At 45.8% G+C, this 21,148-nt stretch overlaps 1 protein-coding gene across 1 annotated transcript in view; it reads left to right on the top strand.

Moving 5' to 3' along the window:
- Positions 1-21,148, top strand: part of PDE2A (phosphodiesterase 2A) — a 505,027-nt gene that overhangs the window by 281,435 nt on the left and 202,444 nt on the right. The window contains exon 3 of the mRNA XM_033947538.1: positions 12,615-12,703. Within this exon, the coding sequence (XP_033803429.1) occupies positions 12,615-12,703 (89 nt within the window). The remainder of the gene's footprint in view (positions 1-12,614; positions 12,704-21,148) is intronic.

The following is a 21,148-nucleotide window of genomic DNA, read 5'->3' on the forward strand; positions in this document are numbered from 1 at the left end:
CTCCCTCGAGTATCGCCATGTCCTTCCTGAGGTACGGAATATATAATAAAAGGACCCCATAGTATCTGGAGATCATAAGAACATAAGAATTGCCAACTCCGGATCAGACCTTAGGTCCATCAAGTCTGGCGATCCGCACAGGCGGAGGCCCCGCCAGGTGTACCCTGGCATAGATTCAGTCCCCATATCACTCTACGCTTCTCATAGGGAGATGTGTATCTAGTCTATCTATCAATCCATCTGTTGTTACTTAGATACAGTATATTGTGAGCCAAAACGAGCTGATATTTCAGAGTTTACACTGGGGTATTTAGAAAACACCAATATGATCGACGAAATGCTTATTTAGGAGGTCATTGGCTTCTGCTTTAGCGTTCAGATTGTAATAAAGTGCGCCAAAACATTTCAAAAGGCCCCTATAATATTCTCAGGAAAGTATAAGCAGCTTAGAGAGGAGAAGGCTCAGGGATGATAAAATACTGGGTGGAATGGAAAAGGTAGGGTTACCATACGGATCCAGAAAAAAGAGGGCAGATTGAGACATCCGGGTTTTCCTTCCATTGAAAGCAATGGAAGTAAGGAGGACAGCTTCAGAAAAGATTTGATTGAATGTTACTGTGCCATAACTGACTCGGTATCTGAGTGTCTGGGCACAGCGCGGGCCGGAAAGACTGATTGGTCAACGCCTATTTCACAGAGCTCTGGCTTGGTTAATCTCTTCTTGTATTTTGGGGAGTCAACCGCTCTCCGATTTGTGTCAGAATAAACACGGGCTAAGCAATTCCGGTCCTCGAGAGCCGGAGCCAGGTCAGGTTTTCAGGATCTCCACCATGAATACGTATGAGATGGATTTGCATGCACTGCCTCCTTGAGATGCAAATCTATCTCATGCATATTTATTGTGGAGATCCTGAAAACCTGACCTGGCTCCGGCTCTCGAGGACCGGAATTGCCTACCCTGTACTAGAGGAGGCCATGAAATCCATTTTGGTAGTGCAGGGGTAGGCAATTCCGGTCCTCGAGAGCCGGAGCCAGGTCAGGTTTTCAGGATCTCCACAATGAATATGTACGAGATGGATTTGCATGCACTGCCTCCTTGAGATGCAAATCTATCTCATGCCTATTTATTGTGGATATCCTGAAAACCTGACCTGGCTCCGGCTCTCGAGGACCGGAATTGCCTACCCCTGGGCTAGGTAATCCGCTTGTCTTTTGGCGTCCAAAGAAAGCACCCCATAATTCACTTGAGCCTACAATTTCTCATCTTTCCTGGCAGCCATATTTCACCTGCTCTCATATTAAAAACGGGCGAAGTCTCACTGAAAATGAGACGCGCCCGTAAGGAAAATATCTCTTACATCAGGGGTCTCCAAAGTCCCTCCTTGAGGGCCAAATCCAGTCAGGATTTCCACAATGAATATGCATGAGATCTATGTGCATGCATTGCTTTCAATGCATATTCATTGGGTAAATCCTGAAAACCCGACTGGATTCGGCCCTCAAGGAGGGACTTTGGAGACCCCTGTCTTACATTATGCTGAACGGACATTTCTATGCAAAACAAAGTAATGACTCGTTATACATGTGCATCTTGCAGTCCGGTAGGCTTCTTGCTAGTGATCAGTGTCATGGGCACGGTCGCTTGCCAGCACATGAGGTACAAGGGCAGAGCTTCTTCCTCATGACTGTGTCGTATCCAAGAGCTTGAACAGATACTAAAAAGGCACAGGGACTAATTAGCGATCATACTGAAAACAAGCTGGCATGGAAACGAGGGCATTCGGGCGATGCCTTTTTATCTGCAGAGAATTAATTAACGTGTCCATTTATGGCCATGATCAGCTGTATTTTGAGAGGATAAAAGCTCTCTGTGTGATCGTATTCTGAAAAGTAAGAATTGTTCTGACAAAGAGAACATTGAGGAGAATGTGCGCAGGAAGTGGTTCTATACTGAGCTCCATGAAAGCTTTTCCTGATTTGGCCTAGGACACGCTGTTGCTTAAATCTGCAGCCCAGCGAGAGGGTAGGACTCCGTTCTTGTTGAATTATGCATAACGTTTCCCCCCCCAGGGCAATGTGTCTAGTACACAGCTGGAAGGCAGGAAGCTTCCCTCCAGTGGGGGGAAGGGGCTTATGTGGAATTAAAGAACAAGCCTCCCTAAGGGCCGGAATCTGTAGTGACGTGTTCCTGGCACTGCATTGCCTCTGTGTGGCTGCCAGGTGGACAGGTGGCAAAAAATTGTTCCCATGATGAAAAACAGAGAACTCATCTATTTCAAGCACCGAGAATTTCAGGTTCACCGTCACCACTGAGAATCAAACTCACGACAGAGTACTGTATATAAGGGCAGGGCCGGTCGAAAAGGCCTATCCTTTTCCAAGGTCTTAAAGCCAGCCCTTAGCTAACCTACCCCAAGATTGCTTCAATGAGATTCTACCTTTTAAAGCCAAATCTCTTTGTTCAACAAAAAGAAAGCAAGACAATCAACAACGAACAAGCAAGGAGAAAGAGATAACATAAGAATAACCTTACTGGGTCAGACCATCAAGCCCAGTAGCCCGTTCTCACGGTGGCCAATCCAAGTCACTAGTACCTGGCCAAAATTCAGGAAGTAGCAACATTCCATACAGATTCCCAAGGAATAGCAAGATTCTGGAACCCCAAAGAGTAGCAACATTCCATTCAGAATCCTAAAGAATAGCAAGATTCCGGAATCCCAGAGAGCAACAAGGTTCTAGAATCCCAAAGAGTAGCTTCCGCCATCCATCCTTTGTCAGCCACTACACATGTATCCAGACCCTTCCTGGCCTTTCATTCCCTATCCAGCACTTACTGAAGATTTGCACACATTTACTATCGCTGACATTATCCAGCCTGTTCCCTCCCAAAGCAGCTGCCCCAAAAGCAACAAACCCCCACCAACCATTCCCTCTCACAAGCTGTCTTACACACTCATCCAGCAAAAAATGAACAGGTGCAGTAGGATCCCTCAGTAAGAGTGGGCACAGTAGTTAAAAGCTACAGCCTCAGCACCCTGAGGTTGTGGGTTCAAATCCACGCTGCTTCTTGTGACCTTGGGCAAGTCACTTAATCCCCCCATTGCCCTAGGTACATTAGATAGATTGTGAGCCTGCCAGGACAGATAGGGGAAAATGCTTGAGTACCTGAATAAATTCATATAAAGCATTCTGAGCTCCCCTGGGAGAACGGTATAGACCATTGAACGAAGAAATAGTGTGAAAAGTTTCAGCCTCTGATCACCAGAGCTGGTATTGTGACATCATAATGCTTCATTCCACCAATGCCTAAGAGCCAGTGATGTCACAATGGCTCACTTATGCTACATTTTTGAATTCTAGAGCGTGCAGTAGTTACAGCTACAGCCTCAGCACCCTGAGGTTGTGGGTTCAAAACCCATGCTCCTCCTTGTGACCCAGGGCAAGTCACTTAATCCCCCCCTCCCATTGCCCCAGGTGCATTAGATAGATTGTGAGCCCGCCGGGACAGACAAGGAAAAATGCTTGAGTACCTGAATAAATTCATGTAAACCATTCTGAAGTTCCCTGGGAGAACAGTATAGAAAATTGAATAAATAAAAAAAAATAATTTCTATATTTGTCCCCAAAGAGCTAAAAGATCACTTATTCCACTGCTACTCTGAGAGCAAGGTGCAGAGAGGTAGTGCCAAAAGAATGACACAGGGACAAATTTGTCCCTGTCCCATCCCTGCCAGTTCTGTGCAGATGAGGACAGAGCTTGCGGGGTCAGGACAGGGTCAAATTTGTCTCGGTGTCACTCTCTAGGATTAGCATTCCGACATAGAAGTAGCATGAAGAAGGCGTAGCATCTTACAGAAATGGTGGCAGATGCCATAAGTCAAGCCCTTACGACTCCTGCCACATAGGAGCCAGTAGCCCTCCAGCCCCTGCTCGGGTTTCTGAGCTGTTGGCTCGTTCACCCAGCTGAAAAGTGTCAAGTTCTCCTGTGCCTCTTTGGGTGTGGAAAATATGTACGTTGACCCGCCATGGCTTAAGAACATAAGAACATAAGCAATGCCTCCACTGGGTCAGACCCGAGGTCCATCGTGCCCAGCAGTCCGCTCACGCGGCGGCCCAACAGGTCCAGGACCTGCGCAGTAATCCTCTATCTATACCCCTCTATCTCCTTTTCCCTTGCTCTTAGGACAACAGAATTCTCAACGCAGAGTGGATTTTATTTATGTTAAGAGTTTTTTTTTTGCACACTACTGCATACTCTCTATGGGTGACAAGATCAGGGCATTTTTTGTGCAGTACAGCAAACTGGCACTATTTTTACCTGCTCTCCATAGGTACCCTGTTAAAGAATATAAGAATATACTTACTGGGTTAGACCAATGGCCCATCAAGCCCAGTAGCCCGTTCTCATGGTGGCCAATCCAAGTCACTAGTACCTGGCCAAAACTCAAGGAGTAGCAACATTCCATACAACCAATCCACGGCAAGCAATGGCTTCCCCCATGTCTTTCTCAACAACAGACTATGGACTTTTCCTCCAGGAACATGTCCAAACCTTTCTTAAAACCAGCTACGCTATCCCCACTTACCACATCCTCTGGCAACGCGTTCCAGAGCTTAACTATTCTCTTGGTGAAGAAATATTTCCTCCTATTGGTTTTAAAATTATTTCCCTGTAACTTCATCGAGTGTCCCCTAGTCTTTGTAATTTTTGACGGAGTGAAAAATCGATCCACTTCACTCGTTCTACTCCACTCAGGATTTTGTAGACTTCAGTCCTATCTCCCCTCAGTCGTCTCTTTTCCAAGCTGAAGAGCCCTACCCATTTTAGTCTCTCCTCATATGAGAGGCAGCTACAAGTTCAGTCTCCACAAGCGCTGTCCCAGAATGCCAGCAGTTCTCCCTTTCTCCTTCCCTCTCACTTCCCATGGCTCCCTGGTGCTGCTAACCTGCCTTGTTCGCTGCTGGTACAAGCGCTGCAGTGATCAAAAGAACAGTGTCAGGGCCCCAATCTTTTCTGTGATGCATCCTGTCCACTTGGAGCAGGAAATTGCATCAGAGGAGGCGGAATGTATCCTGAGGCTGCACCTTTCAATCACTGCAGTGACCGTACCAGCAGCAAACGAGGCAAGTTAGCAGCACAGTTGGGAGCAGGAGGGAGGGAGAAATATCGGAATCGCAGGGAGGGAAGGGAAAATGCTGGACCTATACGCAAGAGAAAGGGAGACAGAACTATTTTACCTAGATAGGGAGAGCTGAGTGCTGTTCTGTTGGAGCAGGAGGGAGGAGGAGAGGGGATGGAGGGAGAGACAGACAGGAAAAAGTGCTGGACAAGGTGGTGGGGGGAAGGGAAGGGAGAGACTGACTGGGTGAGGCAAAGAAAGGGAGAAATATGATGGATGTAGGATAAGAGGAGAAACATTGGAGACGTAGGAGAGATGGTTGTAGGTGGGAAGAGGGAGGGGAGGGTGTGGGAAAAAGGTAGGAGAAAGCGAAGGGAGGGAGACAGATATTAGGTAAAAGGGATAGGAGCACAGAGGGGCAATTTTAGACATGGAGGGGTTGCAAAAACAAGAAAAAAATAGAGAAGCACAGAAGAGACAACAAAGGCAGTATAAAGTATTCTATTTTGAATTTATTAAATGGACTATGTCAGCTTTTGGAAATGTATGTTTCTGATATTTTGCATTTCGGTTTCATTTTCATCATACCACCAAACTCCAAGAAAGAAATAATAATAATAATAATAACAGTTTATATACCGCAGGACTGTGAAGTTCTATGCGGTTTACAATGAATTAGAAAGATTCAATGTGGTTTACAATGAATTAGAAGATTCTACAAATTGAATGGAACATTCATAGCTAGAGATTAGTGGTTGACAGTTTACGGGATCGGATTTGGGGGGTGAGATTGTGATGGGGTCGATTGTGCAGATTCGTTACCTAGGTACTTCAAGAACAGGTATGTTTTTAGATGGTCACAGCGCTCAGTTATTCACTACTTTTGTTGAACTCGGGCCCCCATAGCTTGTGCCACTGCTTCAAGAAGTTGACCGATCGTCATTGGACTTGCAGCGTGCTCCTCCTCCAGCATCTCCACCACCGTAGAACCGGCAGGCCAAGGGTGGGAAGAAGGAAAGAGAAAGCAAAGGGACAGGGAGACAGAGAAGAGATGCTAGGTATGGAAGGAGAAGGGACAGGAGCCCAGAGGGGCGATGCTAGACATGGGGGTGGGGATAAAAATGGAGGACTGATTATCATTGGAGTCGCTTCACCACTTCCACCGTCATAACATCAGCAGGCCTTGTCTTACCCTGTTTTCATGGTTTAGTTCCCATAATAAACACTGAGTTTTATATAGACCTGTCCATAAATAGTTTAAACTACTATTTCCAAAGGAGTCGGTCTTTGACGATAAAGAATAGCTCCAGATGGGACTGGATGAGTCAGGGAGAACTCAACGCATCCCATGCTCCGAGATTCAAGTCCCAAGTTTAATTAATTTTAATATACCGACCGTCGACATGCACTTGGCCGGTTTACAATGCTAAAAATGAAAGGTTAAAATAAATTTTTGTAGGGTGGGGGGAAATGTGAACATTAAATAGACAAATTACAAATACGAACACGAACTTCAGGGGAAAGGGGGAGGGGAAAGTTAATAATTACATCATTTAAAAAAACAAATTAATTAAAGGGAAGGGGGTGGGGAGGATAAAACACCAGGAATGGGGATCGCTTCTTAAAAGCGGTTCGTGTTTATTTTGCAGACTGTTGGAAAGGAAATATTTAGACGCTTGGAATAAGAACGTTTTTTAGTTTAGTCTTAAATTTATCGAGTGAATTTTCGAGGCGGAGTTGAGGTGGCATGGCGTTCCATAAGGTTGGAGCTACAACGGAAAAGTTAGTTTTTCTAGTGTAGTAGAATTCTTGGTCAGTAAATTCTGATCAGCCGATCTAAGGGTCCGGGGAAGGCAAGAGGGAATGATGAGTTTATCAAGGAAAGATGGGAGACGCGAAAGTATTAGGGAAGTGGTGAACTCCTGCGAGCATTACGTCAAGAGCTGGGGTTGTGCCTGATCTGGACACTGACAGAAGAGACATTACTACAGCAATGGACGTTTTTATTAATATGCCGACAGGATCCTAACAAGCTGTACGCTGCCAATACTCATAAATATGCATGCGGGCACATCGTTAGTTAATTAAAGTGAAGGTAATTCTATTCAGTGTCTGTTCTGGGTTTTTTTTTTTGTAGTTAATTAAAGGAAAGCTAATTCTGTGTATAGGGATAGTGTCTGGTGGGGGAACGCTGTTTGAAGGGATCGTTTTGCAAAAGGGTGTTTTTCTGCACGGAGGTCCAAGAAACTTGTTACGAACTGCTGCGCTTTGTGGTTCGAGTTTGTTTGCGCCCTGCCTCTTCGTCTGTCATTCACTCCCGCCACATGCTGTGATTTATAGAAAGTAACGGGGGCAAGATTCCACCACGGTGGTCAGTGTTTGATTTTTTTTTTTTTTTTTTAACTGTCTTTTATATCTAATGCTGACAGTATTCATAGCAGCGAGGGTGAGCGGCCCCTTCCCTGTACCTTTTTAATTTCGGCATGAGCAGCCACAAATCTGCCGCCAGCATCGGCTTCGGCGCGCGGGACCCGGAAGGGACATCAGAGAGAGCGCCGAAGCCAACGTGGGCAGCAAGTTGGTGGCTGCTTGCACTGAACTTTAAAAGGTACGGGGGAAGGGAAGGAGCAGAGAGGAGGAAGGGGTGCTGGTGCCCCGAGCAAGGCGGTGCCTGGGGGCGGACCGTCCCCTCCCTCGCAACGCCACAGCCCGGAGAAGTCACCGGATAGAGCTAGGCCGACCATATTAGTCCCTATTATCGTTTACTTCATTGGCTGCCTTTGGAGGCAGCTTTAAGCTGATATCGGGATTGTCTCCAGCTTACCTTTGTCCTCATTTTGTGTTGCGTAGACCATCAAGAGAAACTAGAAACTTCTTATCCAAAACTTAACGGGTGTAGATAGAAGACCTTCTTCGATAGGACCCTGGCGTTTCAAGCTGGTGGGCAACAATCTTGGTTAGGGAAATGTATTCAGCGAGCTACGTTATCGGAAATTAATTAAGACCACTTTGTTCGATAAGTTGATTACTTAGGGCTCCTTTTACAAAGGCGGGCTAGCGGGGTTAACGCCCGCGACTTTTCATCACACGCTGACCCCCGCGCTGGCCAAAAACTACCGCCTGCTCAAGAGGAGGCGGTAGCGGCTAGCACGTCCGGCGGTTTAACGCGTGCTATTACAGGCGTTAAACCGCTAGCGTGCCTTTGTAAAAAAAGCCCTTAGTGAGTTTTATTATTGAAATTCTATTTTACAAATATGTGTCTATTTTTTTATTGTATTATTGTATTTCGCTCTTTTTAGTGTAAACCACCTAGAACCTTTGGTTATGGCGGTATAAAAGAATAAAGTTATTATTTGTTGCATTTTAACTTTATCCGGTCAATTACACGGTTAGCAGACCAACGATCACAGCTTTGTGGAAACTCCACCCGGGCACTGTTCCCAGATCACCCCGGCATTACCCAGAGAGTGCCAAGATGATCTGCTCAGATATGTAGCGGCATTATCCAGATGATATAGAAACATAGAGTATGACGGCAGAAAAGGGCCGACGGCCCAACAAGTCGGCCCACTCAAGAACCCTCCCTCCTCCCTCCCTCCATCTTTTAAGCATTCCTCTGGAGCGACCCCACCTGTCTGTCCCATCGTCCCTTGAAGTCGAGCGTGGTTCTGGCCTCGACTACCTGACGTGGAAGGCCATTCCATCGATCAATTACCCTTTCGGTGAAGAAATACTTCCTGGTGTCTCCATGAAATCTTCCCCCCCCCCCCCCCTGAATTTTAGCGGATGCCCTCTTGTCGCCGTGGGACCCGTAAGACAAAATTTCTTCCTCCACATCAATACGGCCTGTGATGTATTTGAATATTTCTATCATGACCCCCTTTCCCTGCGCTCTTCGAGAGAATATAAGCGCAGCCTGCTCAAACGTTCTTCATATGGGAGATTTTTTAGTCCTGAGACCATCCTAGTGGCCATTCGCTGAATCGACTCCATTCTCTTTCAGGTATGGGCCCGGTGAGTGGGACTTATTAAATCTATGAGAATGGTTTCTAAAAAACATATTTTTCTGTCTTTGACAACTGAGAGCTATAAGATCTATCTTGTCACAATCCAATTTTCGAGTACTTTGCCAATCAATATTATTACCATACACTTCTCCCTCCGTATTCGCGGTGATAGGGGATTAACAGAACCGCAAATACAGAAAAACCGTGAATAACTTTTTCATATGTTATTCGCTGTTTTCTATTAAAAACCATCGTGAATATAGTGAAACCGTGAATAACATGGTGGGAAACCTGACCTGGTCCTGAAGGAGAGGCAAAACACGGTGAAGAAAGTGCCGGGAATTGGCGATTTTCTCTGTAAACGCTTGGAATCGGCGATTTCTCTATGCAAGCTGATGTAATTTGGAGGGAGGAGCCAGCAAGCTAAAAAATGTGAAGAATCGAAACCACGAATGCTGAAACCGCGAATATGGAGGGAGAAGTGTATTTAGATTACTGCAATTCTAGTTACTGTGGAGTATCTGAAAAGGTTCTTACTGGAGTACAGTTGTTTCAGAATATAGCTACTGTTGGTTTTTTTCTGAGTTTATTGGGATCATTTAGAAAATGTTTCCATGAGATGAGAATTTGTAACTCCTGGTGCAGGCGGGTGTCTTGATTTGATTGAACTTTTTACATTGGACAAAAAAAGAGTCAGAGAAAATACTTATAACTTCCTTTTGAGGATTATTTTACCCCCAACAGACACTTGCGTTTAAAACCATTCAGATTGCTGTGATTCCTGATGCAGGTGGTTGCGCGGAAGCGTGACACTCTAATCTGCCAACCCTGAAATTAGATTGTAAGCTCTTCTGAGCAGGGACTGTCTATTATATGTTAAAATGTACAGCGCTGCGTACGCCTTTCAGCACTATAGAAATAATAAATAGTAGTAGTAGCGAAGTCCTACTATTTTGGAACATTCCAAAGACTTCTGGTGGCTTCTTTTTATTATAATAAATTGTTTGACTCCAGTGTTTCCTTTTTAAACTTTTGTTGGTCCTCTTTCATTGTGCTAAAAACTGATAGCGTAGCTGGTTTTAAGAAAGGTTTGGACAAATTCCTGGAGGAAAAGTCCACAGTCTGTTATTGAGAAAGACATGGGGGAAGCCTCTGCTTGCCCTGGATCGGTAGCATGGAATGTTGCTACTCCTTGAGATTCCGGAACCCTGCTACTCTTTGGGGTTCTAGAATGTTGCTACTCTTTGGGTTTTGGCCAAGTACTAGTGACCTGGATTGGCCAGCGTGAGAATGGGCTACTGGGCTTGATGGACCATTGGTCTGACCCGGTAAGACTATTCTTATGTTCTTATGATTAAACTTTATGTTGGCTGGAAGACATTGTGTCCTACTCCTTCGCTTTTTTGTTGGTTTTATCTGGGGGCAATCCTTTTTCACCCTACTGGGGTGGCAAGAATCATATCGTGATCCCCTTTTAAACATCTGCCTTCATACTGCTTAGGACCGGTTCAACAGCAGCTAAACACTTCCAGCTTTACAATTCCACATCAAGGTCAGGCACAACTCTATGATGTGTTTACAAGCCTCGTAAAGGCTCATCGTCATCCCTTAGAATTGAATACTGTAGTTTTTATTTGGCATTTGGGTCAAGGATAGAATATTCAGCCTCTGGTTCACCCTCCTTTTTTGCAGTTCAAATAATTAAGAACATAAGAATAGCCGTACCGTGTCAGACCAATGGTCCATCAAGCCCAGTAGCCCGTTCTCACATTGGCCAATCCAGGTCCCCAGTACCTGGCCAAAACTCAAGAAGTAACAACATTCCATACAGAAGCTCAAAGAATAGCAAAATTCCAAAATCCCAAAGGGTAACAAAATTCTAGAATCCCAAAGAGTAGCAACATTCCATATAGAATCTCAAAGAATAGTAAGATTCAGGAATCCCAGAGAGTAGCAACATTTCATACAGAATCTCAAAGAATAGCAAAATTCCGGAATCCCAGAGAGTAACAAGATTCTAGAATCCCAAAGAGTAGCAACATTCCATACAGAATCTCAAAGAATAGCAAAATTCCGGAATCCCAAAGGGTAACAAAATTCTAGAATCCCAAAGAATAGCAACATTCCATACAGAATCAAATAATAGCAAAATTCTAGAATCCCAAAGGGTAACAAAATTCTAGAATCCCAAGGAGTAGCAACATTCCATACAGAAGCTCAAAGAATAGCAAAATTCCAAAATCCCAAAGGGTAACAAAATTCTAGAATCCCAAAGAATAGCAACATTCCATACAGAATCAAATAATAGCAAAATTCTAGAATCCCAAAGGGTAACAAAATTCTAGAATCCCAAGGAGTAGCAACATTCCATACAGAAGCTCAAAGAATAGCAAAATTCCAAAATCCCAAAGGGTAACAAAATTCTAGAATCCCAAAGAGTAGCAACATTCCATACAGAATCTCAAAGAATAGCAAAATTCCGGAATCCCAAAGGGTAACAAAATTCTAGAATCCCAAAGAATAGCAACATTCCATACAGAATCAAATAATAGCAAAATTCTAGAATCCCAAAGGGTAACAAAATTCTAGAATCCCAAAGAATAGCAACATTCCATACAGAATCAAATAATAGCAAAATTCTGGAATCCCAAAGGGTAACAAAATTCTAGAATCCCAAAGAATAGCAACATTCCATACAGAATCTCAAAGAATAGCAACATTCCAGAATCCCAGAGAGTAACAAGATTCTAGAATCCCAACATTCCATACAGAATCTCAAAGAATAGCAACATTCCGGAATCCCAGAGAGTAACAAGATTCTAGAATCCCAAAGAGTAGCAACATTCCATGCTAGTGATCCAGAGCAAGCAGAAGCTTCCCCCACGACTTAATTACATACTATGGACTTTTCCTCCAGGAATTTGTCCAAACCTTTCTTAAAACCAGCTAATTGTGGTAACGTTCTCTAAATTAATGATAGCAAAGCAGAGCAATTTTGAGAAAAAAAATTGTAATTTAGCTTCCTGCCGAGCAGTGGCGTAGCGAGGGTGCCCCTCCCCTGCCCGCTTCTCCACCCTCCAGATGCTCCTTCCCCACCCCCTCCTGTCATACGCACGCTGCTTCCCTTCCCTCGTACCTCTGTAACATTCCTTGCGCAAGCAGCAACCCCCAACCTGCTTTTGCACCAACGTTGGCTCGTCCCCTGATGTCATTTCCTAGGCACGGGTCCAGGAAGTGATGTCAGAGGAAGAGCCAATGCTGATGCAACAACAGCTTGGGGGTTACTGCTCGCGCCAGGAACATTACAGAGATACTGTGGAAGGGAAGCGGTGCACGTGCACGGCAGCGGGAGGCAGGCAAGGAGAAGAGGGGGCAGAGAAGAGGATGACTGCCCTTCTGCTCCCCCCTTACTACTGCTGGTGTGGTCTTCATAGCATCTCTGTCTTCCCAGTTGTTAACAAAATGTCATTTTTTTTGCCACATGTAGGAAGATGTGTATATCTACCTGCTGGATGGAGAAGCCAGGCTGATCTGCACTGACCCTCCTCATGAGCTGCCCCATGAGGGCAAACTCAGGTAAGGCTATGACATAATATTGTATTGAACAATGCTAATGGACTACCTCCTCCTATCTCCCCTTCCTTTCTCCTCTCTCCTCCTTCTCTCCTGTTCCCTGCCCCCCCCCCCATCTTTGCCCTTCCTTCCCTCCTCCCTTCCCTTGCGCTCCCCTCCCCTTCTCTCTCTACATCCCCTCACCTGCCTCTTCTTCGATTGCCTATAATTTTTTTAGTCTTGTAAGTTTACTGTGAATGTCAATTGTAGCCCGTTTTCAGCTCCTGGGAGAACGGGATAGAAATCGAAATAAATAACATGGGCAGGTGACTGGTATCCTGCACACTGAGGGCTGACAGACAAAGAGGTTGAGCGGCACCTATGGAAATCAAGGTGGGGGAGAGGGGGAAGGAGAATAAAGTCAAGAAAAAAAAGTCCTAAGTGGAAAAGAGAAATGAATAAGAAGACAATTTAAGGTGAACCTAGGTAAGACAGAGGAGTCAAAGCAAAGTTGGGTTCCAAGATTTACCGCCTCTTTTACAAAGCCGTGCTAATGGCCCCGAAGCCCTTTAAATCTCTATGGCTTCGGGGCTGCCGCCGCGCGGCTTTGTGAAAGAGGCGGTTATTCTTCCAGGGCTCAGTTGGAAAATATGGTAAATCAGGAGATAACTCAAAGATGCAAAACTGGGTCCATCAAGTCTGGTGATCCTGGCACGCGGAGGCCCCGCCCTGTGTACCCTGGCCTAGTTTTAGTCCCCATATCACTGAATGCTTCTCAAGGGAGATGTGCATCTAATTTACCCTTTCTATGTTTTTATAACCATAAGGCTCTATGACATCATAATGCAGGTGTAAAGAGCCTTAGCCTATAGGGAGAGGACATGCAAATATTAAGAACCTTAACCAATAGGGAGATGAGGAGATAGTGGATATTGCAGATGGGAATACTGGATGGTCCGTTTGGCCTTTAGCTGCCATCATGTTTCTATGTTTATATAACCATAAGGCTCTATGACATCATAATGCAGATGTAAAGAGCCTTAGCCTATAGGGAGAGGACATACAAATATTAAGAACATAAGAATTGTCATCTCCGGATCAGACCCTGGGTCCATCAAGTCTGGTGATCCTGGCACGCGGAGACCCCGCCAGGTGTACCCTGGCCTAGTTTTAGTCCCCATATCACTGAATGCTTCTCAAGGGAGATGTGCATCTAATTTACCCTTACCATGAAAGTTTATTAAGATTTTGAAAACTACAAGAGAATCTAAAACTGAACCATTTGGAACGATATTATTTCCCAAGAAAGCAATTAATGCGAATCAGAGAGAATTGATATGAAGGAAGGTTTCAACATTAAACACTGCTGGAAAATGATTGCAAGTATGCCTTCAAAGGAGACCAGTGTCTATTGAAAAAGACTGTGGTTCCAAATTTCGTGGCAAGGATCAATTCATCTTTCTAGTCATGTAAAACTGATTGCCGCCAGTGATGTGAGAAAAGAGAGCTAGTTGGCTTCCAATTAGAAAGAATGAGCTTTAGCGCTATAGAGAGAAGAATACAAAACGATTTCACGTCTACCACCACGAAAGACACACGTACAGTAAAAGGGAACGAGTCTTAGTGCACGCCTGCTTGAGAAACGAGGCAACAATGTCAGTTGGGTTCTATTTATAACGAAAAGGTTTTGTTAATTGAAACGGTAAATCTCTGTCAAGTGAAATGTTTATGTTTATTAAAATCTTTGACCGCGCTTTGGTTTAGCAACAGCATGGTTTACAAATAATTAAAAAAAAAAAAAAAAAAAGAGAGAGAGACAGGAACGCCGTTAAAAGATAGAAAAGCAAAAGAAGGAAATAATAGACATGATAAAAAGATGTGGTTTGTTGCATCTGAATCAGCATCTTCTTACTTAGGCAGCTGAATAACTTCCCCCCCCCCCCTCCCCACCGCGCTCCTGATACAAAACCAAAATGCAGTCTGTAGGGCTGGCCACGGTGGTAACAACTCCGACGCTAAAAACCACACTACGGATATGTAAAAAGGGGGGGGGATCAATTTCTAAGACTTGGTCCCCACCACCGCTATCAAGTAACCGCCCTGACACACAAACCCCGGCAGTGAGAGGGATGCCCACTCCCTGCCACCTCCACTGTCAATCAATCCCCCCGGCAGCAGGAAGAATAATCACTCCCTCCTTCCAGCACCGTCAAGCAACCCCCCAACACACATGCACACTCCCTCCTGCCACCATCATTGTGCTCCCGATGACCCTCCACTCATTCCTATCTTGTTCACGAAGGCTAGCTGGAGGGATGCCTAAGCCCTCCAGCCAGGGTCCTTAAGCAACCTGGGCCAATCAGAATCTTAGGCCCCTTCCCAGCGCATTCACCAAGCTCACCATTTTGAAGAGGCAGGCTGGGGGGCATTGGTATCCCACCAGCCGACATTCATAAACAAGGTAAGGGGGCAGGGGTTCATTGGAGGCATGGAGGGTTGTCAAGGGCATGATGTCAGTGGCAGGAGGGAGTGGGCATCCCTTCTCCTGCCAGGGGAGGTTTGTATGTGTCGGGGGGGGGGGGGGGGGTTGCTTTATGGTGGTGGCAGGAGGGAGTGCACATCCGTCCAGCTGCTGGGGGGGGGTGTTTCAGGTGAGTTGCTTGAATGTGGTGGTGGATGGGAGTGGGCATCCCTCCTGCTGCCAGTGTGTGTGTGTGTGTATGTCGGGTGGGGGATACATGATAACAGCGGCGGGAGGGCATGGGTATTCCTCCTTTCAATTTGGGGTCTTTTTTTAATTTGTGGGTGTATTCTGCGCATGTGCTGATCGCTATCGCCAGCAATGGGCACATGCAAATTTAGTGGAGTAGAAAAAAGACTGCAGACCCCTCCCTTATCTAACATAGTACTTTAGTATACGATGTCAGATCATAGGCCTGTATGATCCATCCAGTTTGCTTAGCAAGGGGTATAATTACACCCCTCTATGCGCTGTAAAATGTGAAACTTATTCTTTTGCTTTGACTCCAGCTTCTTTCTATGTAGAGATCCTCTGTGCATATCCAACACCTTTTTGAATTTATCCTTCCTTTCCCTTAGGGCATGGGTCAGTAACCTGAAGCTCTTCGCCAAATGGATGCGGCTTTTCTCCCATAGGCCCCCCCCAGACCTACTGAAATACCTGGTGGTCCAGCAGGGGTCTTTTGCTCTGGCTTCCTCACGGCTGCCTTCTAAATTGGCTGCCATGACCTCTTGCGGCAGTTCACGGTACTACAGCAATTTTAGAAAGCAGCCGTGAGGAGACAGGGCAACGCTTCTGCCAAAAAGGCCTCTGCTGGACCACCAGGTACCTCTGAAGGCTCGGGGGCTCCTACCTATACATGGCAGAGTAGAGGTGAATGGGGGCATTGTGGGGTTGAGCTGCCACTAAAGGATCATGCTCCTGCCCCGAAGACACCCACCCCTCTCTGCTGGATCCGGTACCTAGGTAGGCCCTTGGGGGGGGAGGGGGAATTGTAGGGGTGGGGCCTCAAGAGGGGAGAGAGCCTTGGCTATGGGATGGGGGAGGGAGGGAGGGATGAGAGTTTCAGAGACCTGTGAGGGGTTGGAGGGGAGAAAGAGGAGAGAAAATAGACCTTGGGGAGGGGAGGGAAGGGAGAGTGAGAGACTTGGAATATCTCAATCCCCCTTCTCTACCCATTGTGGCTCTTTGCTTCAAAAAGGTTGCCAAGTTCTAGAGAATGACACAGTGACAGAATTTGTCACCTTCACCGCAGATAACCGCAGGAAACCATCCTGTGCCATTGTTTAGGGTCTCTGTCAGCCTCAGTCCTTCTCCACCAGCATTCTTCAATGCAAGGCTTGAGGGTCAGTGGCTGGGCCCATTCAGACTCTGATTCTTATAAGAGCCCAGTATAGGATATTGAAGCCATTGTGACATCACTGATGAGGCTGGCTCATAGGCATTGGTGGAATGAGGCATTATGACATCAATCTCAGCTCTAGAATGTTGCTACTATTTGGGTTTCCGCCAGGTACTTCTAAAGAATGACACGGGGACAGAATTCATCACCGTCCCTGTCCCCATGGGAAACCATCTCATGTCTACCTCAACCTCGGTCCTTCTACACCAGGATTCTTCATTGCAGGGCTTGAGGGTCTGTGGCTGGGCCCATTCAGACTCCGATTCTTCCCTCTCTCCTTAAAGAATGACATAGGGATGGTTTTCTAACGTTAACCACGGGGACAGTGACAGAATTCTGTCACTGTGTCATTCTGTAGGTCGACCCCTGCTCTAGGGTATAACATACCGGTATTCAGGTCTTGTATACTATTCTACTTGCAAGTCATTTTCAGTCCTAACACCTGACACCTTTCATAGTACATCCTTTCTTTGGGGAGGGGGGCATTTAATGGCCTCCCTCTGTCTATGAGAGGTGCCTTCTTCAATAGCAGGTGAGCCTTTTACTCACTAAGAGCAACTTCCTGTAGACAAACCCTTTCAAACTCTTTTTAGATCTGCAGCTCATCAGGTCGCTGGTACTCGAGCACCCGACAAAAACATGGAAGTCCGCACGCTCTGAGTCTCTGTTCCCGCGACGCCTCACTGAGTTGTGATTTACAGTATGGATGGCAATGAATCCAGGGCACAAGGACACCCCCACCCCCCCTGGGCTGTGATCTACAGGCTGCTTGTCACTGAATCCACCCCAGTTCTGAAGCACCTTGCCGAGCCGTGATTTACCGTCTGTGTGTCACTGAATCTACTGCTCTAGGACACCCCGCCGGGCTATGATTTACCATCTCTCGCTCTCTGAATGTCCCATCACAGCTGTTTATTAGCAACCTTCATTTAGGTCCATATATCACAGCTGAAAGGTATATATTACTCCCTTTGTGCCTGTCCATTCGGAAAATGAGTCAGTGATTGAAGGAGCTGAAGGCATATTAATAGACCCAGGGAGAATATATTAACCTCTCGGTACTGGATACAGTTTCCAGAGACACTGTCTTGAGTTCTGTGAGCTCGTTTTCTTGCTGCCCCTGTCTCCTTGTAGGAATCAGTAATTTGAGCTAGGAATTCTCCTAGAAGAAAGGTGTACCATATTTCTGTACATGAGGTGGAGGCAGTGGCATAATAAGGGTAGGAGCCAAGCAGGGAGGGGGTGCCTCCCCTACGCCCTCCTCTCTGCGCCCCTGTTCCTTCCCGTCCCCCACTCGCGCTCTCCCTTCCTCCTCCCGTACCTCTAAACCAGCGTGAGTGGCTTTTCTCCAGCATGCTCCTCGCACCAGCGTTGGATTTCCCTCTGATGTCACTTCCTGGACCCGTGACCCGGAAGTGATTCAGAGGGGAAACCAGGCTGGTGTGAGCAACAGGCAAGAGAAGTTGCTCGCGCTAGCGAAAATCTACAGAGGTAGGGGGTGGGGTGGAGGGATGGTGCGAGCGTGGTGTGGCGGGGCAGGACAGAGAGGTACCAGCGCCCCCACCGACACGGTGCCCGGGGCGGTCCCCTTTACTATGTCACTGGGAGGAGGGACTTTTGGTAAAATACATGGCTGGGATGTCTAAGGGTAGTTTTGCTTCCATAGCCCTTTTATGCAGTTTTAAAAGTCAAGTGTGTTTCTCCCATTGACAGGAAGGTACAGAAGTGGTGGTGACATCCGATGGCCTTGGAACGGAACAGCTTTCGCAATGTAAAGTTCTGAGCATGCTCAGTCCTTCTCACACACAGCACTCCCCTCACCTCCTTAGTTCTGTTCCTTCTACTTTGCCAAAATATTTAAGACAAATATAATACAGTACCTTACAGTATCTTATACACTTCCCCCTGTGTATTCGCGAATTCCGTATCTACGGATTCGGTTATTCGCGATTTTGGACCAAAAAATAAATTTTAATTTTTTGGGCTATTTTTAGCCCTGTAAGCCCCCCTCTTAAGCCTTACCTGGTGGTCTAGCGGGTTTTCAGGCAGGAGCAATCTTCCCACGCTCCTGCCCCATGCAGATCGCTCACAGGAAATGGCTCGAGAGACGATGGGAGCTCAAGGCAGCCATTTCCTGTGAGTGATCTGCGCGGGGCAGGAGCATGGGAAGATCGCTCCTGCCTGAAAACCCGCTAGACTACCAGGTAAGGCTTAAGGGGGGGGGGGGCTTACAGGGCTAAAAATAGCTGGGGGAAGCAGGGGATAAGGGCAGAATCGGCCCGAATATTAGTCACGGTTTTTCCATATTCGCGGGCCGGCTCTGCCCCTAACCCCCGTGAATACGGAGGGGGAAGTGTATACCGCAGTTCTCTATGAGGAATCTTATGCAGTTTACAATAACAGTTAGATCAAGTTCTTGAAGCTACATTTATAAGCCCAATCTTGTGGCTACTAGGGAGAAGAGATGAAGGGTGGTAGACTGGCTATTGAGTGAAGAGATATGCTTTTTTTCTGGAAGTCAAGGGTTGTCTTAGGTATGTTAGCAGTTTGTTCCAGGTAAGAGGTCCTTGTTGTTGAAAAGAAGCCTCCACCATCTTCTTTTCCTAAACTTCTTGAGATGATGGGAAGGCTAGTTTGAAGCATTGAGATTCTTGTGAATTGAAAAAGGAGTGTGGGACTTTAATATCATAGGTAGATCGCTTTAACGAACCTTGCAGGCTATCTTGAATTGGATTCACTTTTTCGTCGGCAGCCAGTGCAGTTGTTCTAATAGCGGACAACTAAGTTTTTCATTGTTGCAATGCTTGCTCCGTATAGGAACCTTGCATACCATCTTTCAGAAGGTGCCTAGCATGATTGAGAACTGAAGTTCTGAGATATGTGAAGTCCACTCCATGTTTTCAGATGCTTCTTATAATGGAGATTCACTCCTTGAAGAGAAAGGGGAAAGGCACAAACGATACGATGAAAGACCAGCTCTTCTTCAACATCTCTCAGCAGTTCAGCTCTTTCTAGGAACACCTCTCTTAGATGCATTCTTTCAACCAACATCAACGTGGCTATTACGACCACAAAAGATTTTATTACCAACGTATTGTCTGAAAGCCAAGGTGAAGAGTGAAGGCTCCGCCTATATAAGTAACTCTTATTCATTCTAAGCAACAGCCTTCGCTTGAACCATACTCCAAACCTTTAGTCTCAGCACTTCTTCTGCCTTACATGCCCTGGGGCAAGGTTCAGTTCTTCCTAGTGGCTTGGAAAAGGGTGCAATGTACTTGTTGGTTCTCTCTAAAGTCTGGGTTAAACACCATTTCCAATTCATCTCCTGGGTCAACCTTTATTATAGACACTACCGTCTTCTGGCATTAAGTTTTTTCTAATAAAAAGAAGTCCACTTTCTATGCCAAACCAAGACCATAGAATGTTTTCTGATTCGAAAGACAAGAAGATGATATCCTGTTCTTTATCTAAGAGACCTCAACAGTTGTCTCCTCAACGTTGTCTCCTCAACGTTCAGAATGACACCTATCCCCATCAGTCTTCCTTTGCTCCACAAACATTTGATATATACCCTAGATCCGAAGGATAATTGAACATCTACTCTACTCCATCCTTCTAACACAGGTTTATCCTTCAGTCCCAACACTTCCAGTCTGGTTTCACTAGGGTGTTTACAAAGTACTTTGTGGTAGCGGCAGCATGCCTTCACAACAGGGGCAGCGATTATTTCCATACTTGGCTGGCTGTTCTCTGGTGGCATAGTGAGAACTATAGATCTTATCTCTCCTGAAGGAAACAATTGTTTTTTTTTTTAATCTCTGAGATTTCCTGTCAACTTTCTAAAGTTAGCCCACATCATTTCATTTCGAAGAGCAGCCTTGGACATTATCCAAACCAAGACCTTTCTTCCAGAATACAGGATACAGATGTTGATGGATCACGCTTTGTGCCATCCAGTCAGCACCCAGGGTCAAAGGGAAAGGACTTGTATGCCATTTTTTTCTAGTGATGCAATCGCACGCAAAGCAGTTTACATACAGCAGGGGTGTCCAATGTCGGTCCTCGAGGGCCGCAATCCAGTCGGGTTTTCAGGATTTCCCCAATGAATATGCATGAGATCTATGTGCATGCACTGCTTTCAATGCATATTCATTGGGGAAATCCTGAAAACCCGACTGGATTGCGGCCCTCGAGGACCGACATTGGACACCCCTGACATACAGGTACTTCAAGCATTTTCTCTGTCTGTCCCAGCGGGCTCACAATCTGTCCAAAGTCAGTAGAGCTTGATTTATACCCTTTATAAATAATCCTTTTGGTGCTGGAGAGTTTGTCCAAATAGTTTAAAAACAACAAAAAAAATTCTGCAGGAAGAAGAACATGGAAGTGATATCTAATGTACCTGGAATAGTGGAGGAATAAGTGACTTGCCCAGGATCACAGGAGCAGCACAGGGTTTGAACCCACAACCTCAGGGTAATAAGGTTGTAGCTCTAACCACTGCACCACACTTTCCTCCAATACAATATCAGAAGTGAGCCAAGTA

Source organism: Geotrypetes seraphini, chromosome 6 (assembly GCF_902459505.1).
Source record: "Geotrypetes seraphini chromosome 6, aGeoSer1.1, whole genome shotgun sequence".
NCBI lineage: Eukaryota > Metazoa > Chordata > Amphibia > Gymnophiona > Dermophiidae > Geotrypetes > Geotrypetes seraphini.